The 16,182-nt window shown below is 37.3% G+C and overlaps 1 protein-coding gene across 1 annotated transcript; it reads right to left on the bottom strand.

The window, feature by feature from the left end:
• Positions 1-1,056: 1,056 nt before the first annotated feature.
• LOC111874928 (ragulator complex protein LAMTOR3-A) lies at positions 1,057-15,416 on the bottom strand. Its single transcript, XM_023870813.2, has 5 exons — positions 15,211-15,416; positions 15,095-15,129; positions 13,784-13,842; positions 8,792-8,925; positions 1,057-1,676 (listed from the first exon to the last, which is right to left on the bottom strand). Exons 1-5 carry the CDS (start codon positions 15,217-15,219, stop codon positions 1,539-1,541), a joined length of 375 nt encoding a protein of 124 aa, XP_023726581.1. The 5' UTR covers positions 15,220-15,416; the 3' UTR covers positions 1,057-1,538.
• Between the last annotated feature and the right edge of the window lie 766 nt (positions 15,417-16,182).

Genomic DNA, 16,182 nt, shown 5'->3' on the forward strand with positions numbered 1-16,182 from the left:
GTTTGCTTGGTCAGTATAGTGCACCTGCGGACTCAAGCCATGGAGCTTAGTTTTTTAGTTTTAGTCTGAAATGTGGAGAAACTGAGATCATCAGACACAAATTATTGAGATACCATTGCATGACGAGAGCTTGGGGACAGCATACATATGCACCTCCCTTTCTAGAAACTTCTGAACTTTATTACCACCTGGTGGCTTCCAGATTGTTCTCAAAACTGACCAGCCCATGCCACAGTCAGAAGTATCCAGAATGACTCTGCCTGGGTAAAAGTGTTGAGTTTGTCAGTTGCACAGCTGAGTCTGATCATGAGCTTAGAAGCTGCATACAGCATACATGGAGAAATGGTAGATATGGTGAGATGACAAGCTAGTTCAGTGCTGGCAGTGACAAGACAAGATGGAAGGACAGAACAGTGCACTGGTGAAACAGTGGTGGACTACACAAGCCGACACCAAGACCTTAAGTGACTAATGAAAATCAGATAATTGCTGTTCCAAAAAGCAATGTCATAATATATTTTACAGCATACATGAATCAAATTATACTGACAAAAGAAAAAAATTGCTAAAGAATTTGCTACTGTCAGGAAGTATGTAATGTTAAACAAAGAAGTATTTAAAAAGTGCGTATTTGTCAACTATAATAAATTTACACACACTAAAACTTGTTAAGATGAATAATCTTAACAAGTTTTAGTGTGTGTAAATTTATTATAGTTGACAAATACACACTTTTTAAATAATTTTATAAAGGCAAGCAATGAAATAGATTAGCGTAATTAGGGCACCTGATGATGGCACCATGTTGCCGAAACATGTCGTGAAGTAACGGGTGAAATTGAGTGCACTATAAGACGGCAACTGTATACATATCATGGAGGGAAATCAATGCAACAGGACACTAAAATACAACATTAAACAAAGAATATTCCCAGCTACTTGTCTGGCTAACTCTTTGACTCTGAAGATTGAGCAAGTATATCCCTCCAAAACATTGGTGAACTTCTGCCAGCCTATGTTACATCCCAGAGGATAATATTGTAACGTGTTTCGTTACTGAAACTTTACAGTCACTGCTGTGAGAACCTCAAATCTAACGTAAATAAAGATGTCAATGCAAAAGTTAAATAGGCAAAGCTGTCCTGGCACAATTAAGCACAACACCATGAAAACGTATAGGGGTTACTATACAAACTAAATCACATACTCAACCACAAGAAAATATATCCTTAAGTTTATGACTATTTCTGACTTGAAATTCACTATAAAGATCTTAAAGTTGGGCTAACTGTCACTGCATTCTATTTCATTTGACAGTATTAATCTTATTCACATCTGCATAAAGATATTTTTACAAACAAAATATATATAAAGCTTCAACGAATATAATACCTAGCAGTAATTTTTGTAGTACATTTCCTTGAGATATAAACCTCTGCTTCAATCCGTCTCAAGACAAGCAACCATGTAAACTACTAATTATACCCAGATGATGAATCAGTCAACATGGCAAGATTAGCTCCCATTCAAATTCTTGTTTATGATTCTGCAACAGCCATTCTAAGGTCACTAAGAAGAGGTTCAATATGTTGCTCCAGCAACAAGATCTGACCAGTGTTGCAAGAAACACTGCCAATGAAGCTGATTACTAGAGGCAATTTGTTGATCTGGACAACCTGCAGAAAGAAGAAACTTCAACATATAATTATGCATTACAAATACATTTTGTGAACCCAACTGGTCACATTAATGCAAGTGGACTGCTCAATGAGACAAGTATTCCTCACTGATTTTCACAGCTAACTAATCATAATTTGTTTATTTACTTATGGTTTATTTAACGATGCTATGAGCAGCTCATACTACATAAGAGCCAATGATAGGATATTTAAAAAATATCAAATTGGAAAGGATATGGAAGAAAAGAGCCATGGTCTAATTTAAGATATTATCCAGGAATTTTCCTGGAGAGACTGAGAAAAACCATGAAAACCTGCCACCCACTCAACAGTGGCATCTGGTAAACAAGCATATCTACTGAAATAAAAGATGAACAAAAATCCCCATATCTCACATTCAAATAATTTTTAAATCTCTGTGAGGTCTCAATTAACTGATTTCATACTGTAATTTATCTACATTGAATCTGTGGGATGGCTGAAATTCAAAAGTAAAAAAAGTTCAAATGAATCTCATGTATAACACTGGTGAAACATTAAAATACTGTATTGTTTAATGTACTACATCAAATGGTTCTCATTATTCAATGACACTGTTTCGATTTCTGATATTGCACAGCACTGAATGGGATGGGAAGATGACCATCAGTGGTTAGTGGCTAACAACAGGGCTGCAACAGACAAATGAAATCATGAAAGGCTAAAACCGATTTTCAGTGCTTAGTCCACAAAATTCATGTAACAAACAAAATATATGTTTATATGAGGGTTGGAACTTTAATAGTGGCAACTATTTATTTACAACTGATATAAAATAGATGCCTGTTTCAAAGTTTTACTGTCCTTCAATGTAGTCACCAGCATTGTGTACAAGCTGTTACCAGCGATGTGGAAGTCGTAGGATACCTTTAGCAGCACCTGTTGTGTTGATAGTTCAAATGGAGCGGTTTACTGCCTGAAGAATCTCTGGAACAGTTCTGAAGCCAATGACATGAAGTGGTTCCTTCATCTTAGGAATCAAGTCAAAGTCACAAGGGCTTAAGTCCAGGGAGTATGGTGGATGGTACAGCACTTCCCAGCCCCATCAATCGAACAAATCATCCAGAGCTTGCACTGCATGCAGCCAAGCACTGTCCTGCAAAATGATGGGTAGGTTCTGCAGAAAGTGTCACCGCTTCTTTCTCAAAGCTGGTCGCAGGTTGTGTTCCAAAAATGAACTAATACTGTACATTGACAGTCTGCTGTCAGGGAACGGTATGAATTAGGATAACACCATCACAGTCGTACACGAGATTAACCATAACTTTCACATTGCTGGGGTTCTGACGAATTTTTGATTTTCGTGGTGACCTGTAATGACGCAATTTGTTCGATTGGCGTTTCATTTGTGGCTCATACGATTTGCCCCACGTCTCATCCAGCGTAATGATATGGCATAAGAAAGGCTCTCCTTCGCGCTCATAGTGCTCCAAGTGGTTACGAGCAGCGTCGTATCGTAGCCATTTCTGAATTTCCGTCAAATCATGTGGAACCCATCGTGATGCAATTTTTCTCATGCCCAGGCGTTCCTTCAGAATGTGAAGCACAGTCGTATGCACTAATCCTGTCTCTTGGGCCAGCTCACGAATCTTATGGCATCGATCTGTCTCCAGTAACGCAAAAAGAGCATACACTCCTTCTTCACTGACACTAGGACGACCTGGCAGACGCATGTCTGCCGCATTTTGGCGTCCCTCGTTGAAGGCTTTTACCAACCTTGCCACTGTTCTGTAAGGCAATGCAGATTCCCCGCAAGCCTCTTGAAGACCTTGATGACAGTCATGCTGTATGGCCTCTGGCACATTCAATCTTTATCCAACTCCGTTGTTCCTGTTTCGAAAACATCGTGACAACACTACATTAGACCGCCAGCTAACATGAGGCTCTCTTCTTCTCCTTGTCACTGCGCATGCACCTGATGTGGGAAGGGAGAGTCCATTTGCTCTGAGGTAAGGTAGGTATGTAACTAACGTGTGGTATAAGCGACATTATTTTGTTCAGTTGCATGGCGTCTCTATAGCAGTGTTGCCACTATTAAAGTTCCAACCCTTGTATATTTATCATTTTCCAGTGATACTCAAGGAGGTAACAAAAAAAATGTGTACTTGCATGGAGAAGTGGGATGGTTTTGGGAACTACAGTCAACTCTCGATTATCCGGGGGCGGATTAACCGGTTTGCGGCTTAACCGGGGCTTTTTTTTTTAAGTTTATATGTTGTTTAATATTCATTCACTTTTGTTTCACATGGTGAGTTTAACACTATTTTCGCACTAGTGTGAACCGAGCTCTGCATTATTTCGTCCCGTTATGCGAACACAATGTTCTAGGGTGGGGGTGAAAGAATGCAAGAATTTTTGGAAAGTTTCAAGGACAAATACACCGCCCCAGGTTATTTAACGGTACCATCTCAGTGTGAGAGTGCATTGTGAAAGTAAGTATCAGTTTCTTAATATAGATCTTCAAGTGCGTTAGCAAAATGTCGGGGTTTAAAAGGAAGCGTGTTGTGTTAAGTATTCAACAGAAACTTGAAATTATCAATCAGCTGGAAAAAGGAGCTGTAGTTAAACAATTAGCAATGCAATACGGTATTGGAGAACAAACTGTTCGTGATTTGAAAAAACAAAAGAATGAGTTAATTTCCTTTGCTTCGTCTTCTAATTCAAGCGGAATGAAGAAGAGAAAAACCATGAAGAAATCAACATACGATGATCTCGACAAAGCGATGCTGACCTGGTTTAATCAACTAAGGGCACAGGGAACAACAATAACAGGACCAGTTTGTGCTAAACAAGCTAAATATTTTTTCGAAGCACTTGAACTAGAAGGGAGTTTTGACGCTTCTTCCGGTTGGCTAACACGTTTCAAGCAGCGTCATGGAATACGAGAAATCAGTATTCAAGGTGAGAAATTGTCAGGGGACTTGTCAGCATCAGATCAATTTTGCACCAATTTTGATAGTTTTGTGAAAAGTGAAAATCTGCTGCCAGAACAAATCTATAATGCCGATGAAACGGGTCTTTATTGGAAATGCTTGCCAACCAGAACATTGGCATTTCAAAATGAAAGACAGGCTCCAGGTCACAAATCCAGTAAGGAGAGATTGACAGTCTTGTGCTGTTCTAATGCATCAGGAACACACAAACTAATACCAGTAGTTATCGGCAAAGCGAAAAGACCACGCTCTTTTAAAGGAACAGTAGCTTCAAGTCTGCCTATCCATTATTTTAACCAGAAAGTAGCTTGGATGAATAGAGCGATATTTAAAGAATGGTTTGATTTTAAATTCGTGCCTCAAGTTCGTGACCATCTAAAATCCCAAGGCCTACCTGAGAAAGCTGTGCTCCTCATTGACAATGCGCCCTCACATCCTAACGAAAGTCTCCTGAGGTCAGATGATGGAAATATTTTTGTGAAATATTTTCCCGCTAATGTTACCGCACTTATCCAACCAATGGATCAAGGAGTTATCTCAAGTATGAAGAGAATCTACAGATCAAATTTGCTACAAAAGTACATCGATGAAGGCAATGATCTGACGTGTTTCTGGAAGTCCTTTTCAGTATTAGATGCCATATACGAGATTTCAACAGCGTGGGATACAGTAAAGCCATCTGTATTGAAAAATTCATGGAAGAAACTGATGCCTTTCATCACTAATGAAGATGACGAAATCCATGGATTCACTGGATTCAGTGAAAATGAGATAGCCATAAAATTGACAAAAGTGGCTAACCAAGTTCATGGTGGTGAAGAAGTCAACGAGGAAAATATAAGAGAGTGGTTTAACTGTGACTCGTGTGAACCGGGCTTCGAAATGTTAAGCAGTGACGAAATCGTAACTTCAATGGGGGTGCAGCCAGAAGAGCGGGAAGAAAGTGAGAATGAGGAAGAGGTGGACAGTGTTGCCAGTAAGAAAGTATCACATGGTGCTGCGCTTAATCATTTGGAATCCTTACTAGACTATCTTGAGAGTGAAGAGGACAGTTTATTAAGTGACAAGCTAATATTACGTAGGCTTCGTACGGATATCCGTAAAAAGGAAAATGCCGCGAAAAAGCAAAAGACAGTATTAAATTATTTTAAGTGTTAAGTGTGACCGTAAAAAGTGCTGGATGTTGTTGAACAGTGATTGAAATAACTAATTCATACTGAGTGTAATGTAAAGAAAGTATTAAATAGGCCATGAGATGACATAGAAATGAGGATGAATAAATTTAAATACAGGTAGGTCTATAGTATTATGAAGGTATTAAAAGGTAAAAGGTAAAGTTGTTCCTCTGCTCAACGAATTAAGCCCTACGCCATTAAGGCGTGTGGGGGAGTGGATGTATAGATCCAAATTTTCTTGACCTCGGCACTAGTTGGAGGTGAGTGGTCAGCTTCACGCCCCGGCCGCTTTACCCCCGGGGAAAGAGCCCCCGGTACCCATTGGATAGGAGGTTGGATGGACCCCAGAGCCGGTCTGGACGATTTGGAGAAGTTAAAATTCTTGACCCTACCGGGACTCGAACTCCGACCCTTCACAGTCGTCCAGCCCGTATAATAAAATTTGGCTTAACCGGGTTTTCGATTAACCGTGACTTCCATCCCCACCATTAGCCCGGATAATCGAGAGTTGACTGTATACATGATGCAAACTTTTCTTTAAATGCTTCAGTCTATTAAGAGAAGCGAGCAGGAATTATAAACAAATAATTATGAAACTTACTACATAATGTCAGGCCGTGCCATAGCTCAAGTGGTTAGTCGCTGGCTTCCCACTGCAGGGGCCCAGGTTCGATCCTGGGTCTGGTCAAGTGGGATTTGTGGTGGATAAAGTGGCGCTGGGGTGAGTTTTCTCTGAGTACTTCGGTTTCCCCTGCAAGTCTTCATTCCACCAAATTCTCCATCACCATAATCACCCGGGGCAGGCTACAATAGGCCAATCAGTGGCAGCCGTGCTGAGTGGACCCAGTTGGACTCCAACCCTCACTAAACGAATTTTATTGCTCGATGCAGTAACAGGAGCGAAACACAACACAGAACACGATACACAAATGTATGTAGGAAGAATGCTCACATAAAAGAGGACTGGCGTAATTAGCGTGTTTGAGTGCAACGTAGGATGAATCCTGAAAAGTTTTATTATTTAGAATTCATTGAGATATATGACGAATACAGATTTGTCATTTTAGAATGAAGACGACATGGCATGCAGTACAATAGTTTAACGTGCATAAAGACACCTGAGAATGGCACATTAGTGCTGAAACATGTAATGTGGAAGTGAAGAATAAGGTGAAAAAGTGTATACACTGTAAGACGGTTAGCATAAACCATGGACTTCAAACTTCTAGTTGCATGGTTCATTACTTATTGCCATCAAAAAGTTTATTAAACATATTTCATGTATATTTCACATGGACAACATGTTGTATTTTATAAAAATTCCATATGCATGTCTTTTAATTTACGACAACACAACACTGCACGATTCTGCATGACACTGATGCTACTGTCACTCACAATGCCAACCATGTTGATTATTACTGATGCTGGAAATTAAAATGTACAAAGGTGAGGAATCTTTAATGACATAACATCATATACAGCCTATGAAAATCCATCAATTAGGTGAAAGTTATTGGGAAGACTAACAAAAGTTGCGTACCTTCTAAAGATTTATTATCACACAATGACACTAGTGGAGTCCATCTGCTCTGCTAACCTGGGTATGTTATTCATTGTGTAGGCAAACTTATTGAAGAAACTTACTTACTTATGGAGCTGAGCCCTTCTTGAGGAGCCACCAATTGTGCAGCTACTCAAGAATTTCCCAGAATTTTACAGAACCTGAAGGTTCATTACCGTGTTCACAAGAGCCCTCCACTGGTCCCTATCCTGAGCCAGATCAACCCAATCCATACCATCCCATCTCTCTAAGATCCATTCTAATATTGTCCACCCACCTACTGAATTGAATTGAATTTATTTCCATTCCATAAACCCTAAGCAGGTTAATACCTTTGGATATAGAACAAGTCTTCGTCTTCCCAGTGGTCTCTTTCCTTTTGGCTTTCCCACCAATATCCTATATGCATTCCTCTTCTTCCCCATTTGTGCTACATGCCCTGCCCACCTCATTCTCCTTGACTTGATCATTCTAATTATACTTGGAGAAGAGTACAAGTTATGAAGCTCCTCATTATGCAGTTTTCTCCAACCTCCTGTCACTTCACCCCTCTTCGATCCAAATATTCTCAACACCCTCTTCTCAAAAACCTTCAGTCTATGCTCCTCCCTGAATGTCAGACACCAAGTTTCACACCCATACAGAACCACAGACAAAATTATAGTTTTGTATATTCTAACTTTTATGTTTTTGGACAACATACGAGAAGACAAAAGGTTCTGGGCAACTTATGGAAGAAGAGTTCTATTAATCATGCATGACTTTCCAACCGGGATATGAATACCAGAAGTAGTTCGAAAATAGACTCTAAACAGTTACATTACCTTGTTCCCACAGCAAACGGAGTGTATCACCTCTGTGGTTGAAAAGATACTAAGGTAATACAGATGTGGTAATACCATAAACTTAGTTTTCTTATAAAGCAAAACAGACTAATCATGAAAGCACAACATTTAAAACAAACATATGGAAGTACATTTAAAGTTGAGTTATTGCATAAAGACTTTCTGAACTTCTCTTCAATACACATAGAATTATGCAGATTCACTTAATATACATTAAATAATTTTTTGTTATTGCTAGTGGAGTGGGACTAAGTCCCTTGTACTGCAGCCACTTCTGGCCTATTGTACCAGCCCCAGATAATAGGTGATGGTGATTGTGGAGCAACTGGTGGAATGAAGACTGGCAGGGGAAACCGAAGTACTTGGAGAAAACCTGCCCCAGCACCACTTTGTCCACCACAAATCCCACTTGACCAGACCCGGGCCGCCGCGATGGGAAGCCAGCGACAAACCGCTTGAGCTATGGCGCAGCCTTCCATTAAATAAATTGCTGGATACATGACACATGTGAAACCTGCAGTGAGACTGCATACTCAGAAGCTACAGTGGGTTGTACCTGGTATGATGAATACATGCAGATCAAGGTCTTGTTCTTCCCTAGTCCCAGCTTGCCACCCTGATCTGTTGCCATTCCAAAAGTCGAAAGGAAACTCGGTCTCGTTGCAAGCTCTGGAACCTTGTCACTGGCAACTGAATACAACCATCAATAAGAGAAATGGATAATGGCTTCTGACCAAAAAAGTGAAGTTAGTTTTTTCTGAACTGATTCCAAAACATCTATCCTTAATTATTTTTTCGGCATGATTACCTTGCAGGATGAATTCAGTGGTTATCTTCGAACTGTATGTATTGTCAAGTTGAAACTATAAACTAGAAATGAGCTCAAAATGCATACCAAAGTTTACTTCTGTGTCTCAATCTTGGTGGTCTGCATCTTACCATTAATGTTCTGTATCCGTCTCTCTGTACAGCATCAATGCACCAAATGCAGAGGAGATGCAGACTTCCAAATGTTGGCAAATGATCTGATCGACTTCAAGTCACATTTGTGAGCCATGTAGTAGTGACGTATCTTGGAATCCCCACCCCCCTTCTTTGAAAATATGAGAAATTGTTCAAGCTTACAGAATGTCAGAATTTTCTGTTAAGCTCAAGTATTTCATACAAAACAAAGGAATTTAATTTGTCAGATGTTTAAATACTTCACATTCTGAATAATAAAATGTGTGCTGTGATGTGCTATTATAATCTATCTTAAAGCAATCTAACCCAAACTAATGCTATCATAAGTATCTGTGGCAGTGGGAATAAATGGAGGATAAGTCTGTTAGATTTAAGCTTTATTTTTGGGAGACCTCTATCATATGGGATGAACACACACTGAATTATATGTGTAACAAATATTTCTTTAATCCAGTTACTCTAATTTTTTAACGTCTTAAACTAAGTTTCTGACTTGTTAACCTTATTTTTAAGATAATAACCACTGCCCCCGTCTTTATAAATCACTTTAATACGTGGGTCATTTCATAAATAATGCACGGCTTGGCAACACTGTGGATTAGATGACGCAACAACAGTGAGCCTCACGTCAGTTACAGTTCAGGGCTTGAGAAAGAAGCGCATTATTTTGTTTCATTTATAATATACTCTGTTCTTAAATAACATGAGTTAGAAATGGAGCCTGCACAGTTCTCGGGTATTGTGACTGTTGAAGATCAAAGGATGTACATTAAGATTGAAACTTCACGTGGAAAAAACCCGACAGAAATCCACAGTGCTTTAAGTGAAGTTTGTGGCAAGTTAACAGTGGACCGTAGTATAGTTTCTTGCGGGGCTAGTCATTTTCATGGCAGTCATGTGAGCATAAACGATGATCCAAGGCTAGGAAGGCCAAAAACATCAACAGATGAACGAAGTGTGAAACTTGTGTCAGATGCTCTTGAAGAAGATCGTCGTGCAACATGTGAGGAACTTTCTGAAACCACGGGGATTCCATCAACGTCAATATTCCGAATTCTGACAAATGATTTAAAGTGAAAGATTTCTGTGCGATGGGTCCCTCACTGCTTGACTGCTGAACAGAAGCAGAAACGCCTCAACATTGCAACCTTGCTGAAACAAAGATTCGACATTGAAGGTCAAGCATTCTTGTATTGACTTGCTGCTATTGATGAAACGTGGGTTAGAGGCTTTGAACCAGAGCTGAAATCACAGTCCAACGAGTGGAGAGGTCCATCTTCCCCACGACGAAAAAATTTTGACGATCTCAATCAAAGGTCAAACAAATGATGATCTTTACTTATGATCACCAAGGAATCATCGTGACAGACAGAGTCCCATGCGGGAAAAGTGTCACAGCAGTTTATTATTGTGACTTTATGCAAAATCTGCGCAGAAAAATGCACAAAAACCGACCTTAGTTGCTTGGGGCTGGGCCGATCATTCTCCATGACAACGCTTGCCCGCACATTGGGAGTGTCATAACAGAAACGCTGCGCCAATAGGGTTGGGAGGTGTTGCCTCATGCTCCCTACAGCCCAGACATGAGTCCACCAGACTTTGACTTATTCCCAAAGTTGAAACAACCTACGTAAGGCTGTTGTTTTCCCTCTCTGGAAGAGCTTTCTGCTGCAGTTACCTGAGCCATTCGACAGATAAACAAAGATGGTGTCCTGGATGGAATAGTAAAGCTTCCCACATGTTGGGACTCGTCACTGAGAAGCAGGGGGGCTATGTAGAAGGACTGTAAAGAGATATTAAAACAAATAAACATGGACGTAAACAAAAAACTGTGTGCATTATTTCTGAAATGACCTATGTATTTCTTCTTACAGAAAAAAAAAAACTTAAAATGTGGTGACCAGATACACCTATTTATACACTTACATTCCATTATTCAATTATCAGACTCAACAAAAAGAAAATATTTTAAACACATAACATCCTTCAACATCCCTTCACTCAGTTCATATCTTACTCAGTTACTAATCATAACATGAAGTATAAGCTGGCACATCACACCAGAAAGCAATACCCTCGTACTGACATGCTGTTGACGCAGAGGCATGCTTCAATTCTACAAGCTACTCAATAAGATGCCTCACTTCAATAAATTATCCAAGAACGATCTTCAGTGTACATAATTTAAAGATAAGCTGAGTGAGGAGCAATGGCAAACCATATTTGATAACACCAACAAAGATGTGAATGATATTTTTAATTCTTTTTTGAATACATACCTGCAGATTTTTTTTCATGTTTCCCTAAAATAAAAGTCTATGAAAGAAAGTCAACTAATCAGTGGATAACAAAAGGCATAATAAATTCTTGCAAAAGGAAAAAGGAGCTATACTTGTTAATGAGGTCTAATAATGATGAGAATCTGAGAAATTACTATTTAAGGTATAGTAAGATCTTATCAAAAATAATAAAAGCTGCCAAAAAGTTGAACTACAATGATAAAATTATGTATGCTCACAATAAGATTAAAGCAACATGGAATGTTATAAAAAGTGATATGGGAGTAAATAACAATAAAACTGATAAACGAGATATAGACACAAATTGTGAAGAAGCTTCCATAAAAATTAATGCTGAGAATTTCAACGATCACTTTTTAAAAATTGCTGAAAGCATCTCTGGTAAAATTAAGAGTAATAATAGTTTAAATACTAATAGCACTACTTACTCTCCATTCAACTTATCGCAGATTCTAAATTTTCAGTATGATAACATAATATTTCACAATACTTCTACAGGCGAAATTGAAGAAATTATAAAAAATCTTCCCTGGAAAAACAGTTGTGGTTACGATGAAATATCCATAAAATTATTGAAAATTAGTGCACCCTTTATTAGCTCTCCATTATGTTGTATTATAAATAAGTCATTATCTACAGGTGTTTTTCCAAGTAGACTGAAATATTCGATTGTTACCCCTATATACAAGAAAGGTGATAAAAATAATGTATCAAATTTTAGACCAATTTCTCTATTACCATCTTTCTCTAAGATTTTCGAAAAAGTTATATATAAGAGAATAATGGCTCACCTTATTACAAATAATATCCTTTCAAATTGTCAGTTTGGATTTAGGAAGAACACATCAACTATAAATGCAACCTACAAATTAACAAATGATATACTGATGGCCTTAAATAATAAAAGGAAAAGTGGTGGTATATTTTTTGACTTGGAGAAGGCTTTTGATTGTGTGGACCATGGTATATTATTGGTTAAAATGAAATATTATGGTGTAAGCGGTGTGATGTATTCTCTAATTGAGTCATATTTAGAAAATAGATACCAAAGAGTAAAATTTAACAATAAGTTATCTAATTGGGGAAAAATTGATAAAGGAGTTCCTCAAGGATCGATTTTGGGTCCGCTATTGTTTTTGATTTATGTAAATGACTTACCCTCCTTTATACAGTGTTCTGTCCCATCACATACATCAGTTGTGCTCTTTGCCGATGATACAAGTGTAATAGTAAATGAATTAAATTTTATGCAGCTGGAAAAAAAACTTACTACAGTGTTTAGATCGATGAATGAATGGTTTAATTCAAATATGCTTTCATTAAATTTAGGCAAGACTTGCTGTGTAAATTTCTCAGCTAAACATAATTTTACCAAAAAATTAAATATTGAATATGGAAACAAAATTCTATTAGAGTCAAATGAGGTAAAATTCTTGGGTATGACACTGGATAACACAATATCTTGGAAAGGGCATATAGATTCAATTATAGGTAAATTAAATAAAGCCTGTTATATAATTAGGAAAACCAAACAGTATTTAAATATTGATGCCCTTAAAATGGTGTATTACGCCTTTTTCCACTCAGTGATGTCTTACGGTTTGATTTTTTGGGGAAATAGAACTCTCAGTATGTGCGTTTTTAAATTGCAGAAGAGAGCTGTTCGAATAATGGTGGGAGCTGGAAACAGAGATTCATGTAAAAAAATCTTTAGACAATTGAAAATATTACCACTGCCTTCTCAATATATATATTCTTTGATGATGTTTGTAGTTAATAATATGGATTTATTTGTAGAAAATTCAGATATATATACAACTGCAACAAGAAATAGTTCAAATTTGCATCTCCCCTCATCAAATCTAACAGCATTTCAGAAAGGTCCACAGTATTTTGGAATCAAAATTTATAATAGTCTTCCACGCAAAATAAAACAGTTATCCAAAAACAAAAATCGATTCAAGAAAGAACTATTACAATTTCTCCATTTACATTCATTTTATGGTATTGATGAAATTTTTGATTACACGGTTAAGAAGATTGATAATTGATTTTATTGGGATTAAATACTTAATTGGTGAAAAGTTAAATTACAAGTTTTATAATTTTAAAATTGTGTTTGCATAAATATTTTAACATGTATTATATTTTTTGTAATTATTATATTTAATTGTTATATTGGACTATTGTCTATATCCTGAGTCTTACGACCTTGTAAAGGATTTTTGACATGTAAATAAATGAAATGAAAAAAAATGAAATGAAATAACTAACATTTCACCCACCTTTCAAAACTGGAACACCATCCCTGTCTGTTATTAAGATGCAGTGAAGACCATCTACTCTAAAAGCAATAAAAAAAACAATGTAATTCTTTATCAATCAGCTAAATAAGATCTAAAAGTTCATCGTTATGGTATATTAATGCAATAACTGGCTTTTTTGATATTATCCATCACTCTATTTTCATTTAAAATAATTTGGAATTTGATTTCTGCCTCAGGTAAAAGGGATCCAATTGACAGAGTTAGTCTCCATATCTAGAAAGAGGAACTAGCTCCACTGAGTGGGCCCAAATGAGCATGCTTTTTATCTGAGGGCAGAGACAGAAGCCAGTCTCCAAAACATTGTTAAAAAAAAAACAGAACAATGGATGATGTCCAAAAAGTAAGTCATGGCATCATCCCAGGAACTAGTTGGTCTAAAAGCTTAAATAACCCTAAACTTCAAGATTATGAAATAGAGCAAAGAAGTTGAGTAGTACCTTAACTACATTAAGGCAGAGTTCTAATTACCCTTTAATGTCCAGTGTTGCGGTTTGCATGCACCACCAGCTTTAAGGCATTAAACTGCATTCTTCCCACAGAGTGTATGTGTGTGTGTGTGTGTGTGTGTTTCACATGACTTTGAAAATAAACAGCAACTGTTTCCCTTAAAAGGTGGTTCATCTTTGTAATGAAAAAGTAAAGTGTATGCTGTGGGGTATGAACTGTATGTTTATATATTACAGGTATTTCTTGGTTTATGCGAGACTTGTGTTCTAAAAAAAGGGTCACAGAGGACAAACTCAGATAAATCAAACAATTTTCCCTTCTCCTTTCACATTCCTCCTCCACAAACCCACACAATAATCTATGCAAACTTCTTCCAGTTCTTTCCCAACGGCCAGGAAGTAGTTTTCATTAAAGCAAGTGTTACCTGAAATCAGTCCATATTAGTTGATTGGATTCAAATTAATTAACATTTTTCGAAATCAAAATTTTTCGAAGTATAAGGAGCACCTGTATTTAAAATAAATTCAGTCTTTAAAGAGTTATCATTGTAGTTGCATGGGAGAGATGCAAGCGGCATGTGGAACTTCAGTACCAACCCAGAATGTCCTTGAACAGAACACAAGTATAAAAACTTTGATCAGGTTCGCAAGAAGCATTCAATTCATCTAAATGATACTTAAACATTCAGTTCAGACCTCTCAGAAAACATACTGTACCTCTATTACAAAGCACAATATTTTAAAAAATGTCTACTAAAACATCTGCTTTAATATATTATGTATTGTCCACAAATCATGCAAGATTATATACTCTATTTCTTACCTGGATAACAACTGCTGCAGATACTTCTTCATGTCCTACGTCAAAAATGAAAATTAGTAATTATTTAAAATATTTAATTACGTCAATCATTACGAGAATCTAAATATTTTACATACCTCAGTCATAATTACACTTCTTCGTTTTCTTTTCCTAAAATTTTACCTACAAACGTCCCCTCCACTTACAAACATACGGGAAAATCCCAAAGCCTTACACCTAATTTCTCACACAACACCTAAACGCACTACCAGCCGCTGTGAACTGTGAACGCTGCTAACCTGCTAACCACCACTACCGGCCATCACCCAGCAGGTTTTTATTACATTACAGCCAACAGTAAAAAAGAAAATACACTACACGATGAAGTTGGTATTCGACTGTTTGCTGGTGTTGGGGGTACATAGTAATCCGTGGTAACATTTATTTCGCAAGCTTATCTTTGGTGTGTGCCGGTCAATTATAACCATAATTTTAAACGTTGTCCAGAATGAAATGCATAACATGAACGTCTAACGGCGAAATATTCGAATCCCTTGAACCAAAGTTTCCGGACTTTGTCTGTAGTAATTACTAATTTTAATGTGAATTTTTAAGGTATTATGTATCATAGATGCTTAATTTTGGCATAAATATGTTATCATCTACCTTTTGGTATGATGATTTTTTTACAATATTATATTTATGATATGTTTAATGCTAAAGTAGGAAGATAAACAGTTTGGTTTATTGTTTGATCTGACCTATGTTTATTTTCATAGCATGTGTATTTTAGTTTCTTGTCTGACTGGTTCTATATCAGTCTGGCGTATTTGTAGCATAGATTGGATCGACAGAATTTTACAGTGGAATAATAATGATGTTGCTCAACACATTCATTCATACACTTACACAAGCACTACAGAATGTTGCCAACTGAAGTTCTTTCAGTGTAGACAACTCAAATTGTATTCACTTTCTTTGTGTTCCCATTATTTTGTCCACCCACTGTAAATTCAATGGCAGAATGACTCATGGACAAAAAAAGACCAAATAGGAACACTGGATACTCACTGAAGAGAAGTGGATGAAACTGGTACTGGGCTTGGAAA

This window comes from Cryptotermes secundus, unplaced genomic scaffold (assembly GCF_002891405.2).
Source record: "Cryptotermes secundus unplaced genomic scaffold, Csec_1.0 scaffold308, whole genome shotgun sequence".
NCBI classification, from domain to species: domain Eukaryota; kingdom Metazoa; phylum Arthropoda; class Insecta; order Blattodea; family Kalotermitidae; genus Cryptotermes; species Cryptotermes secundus.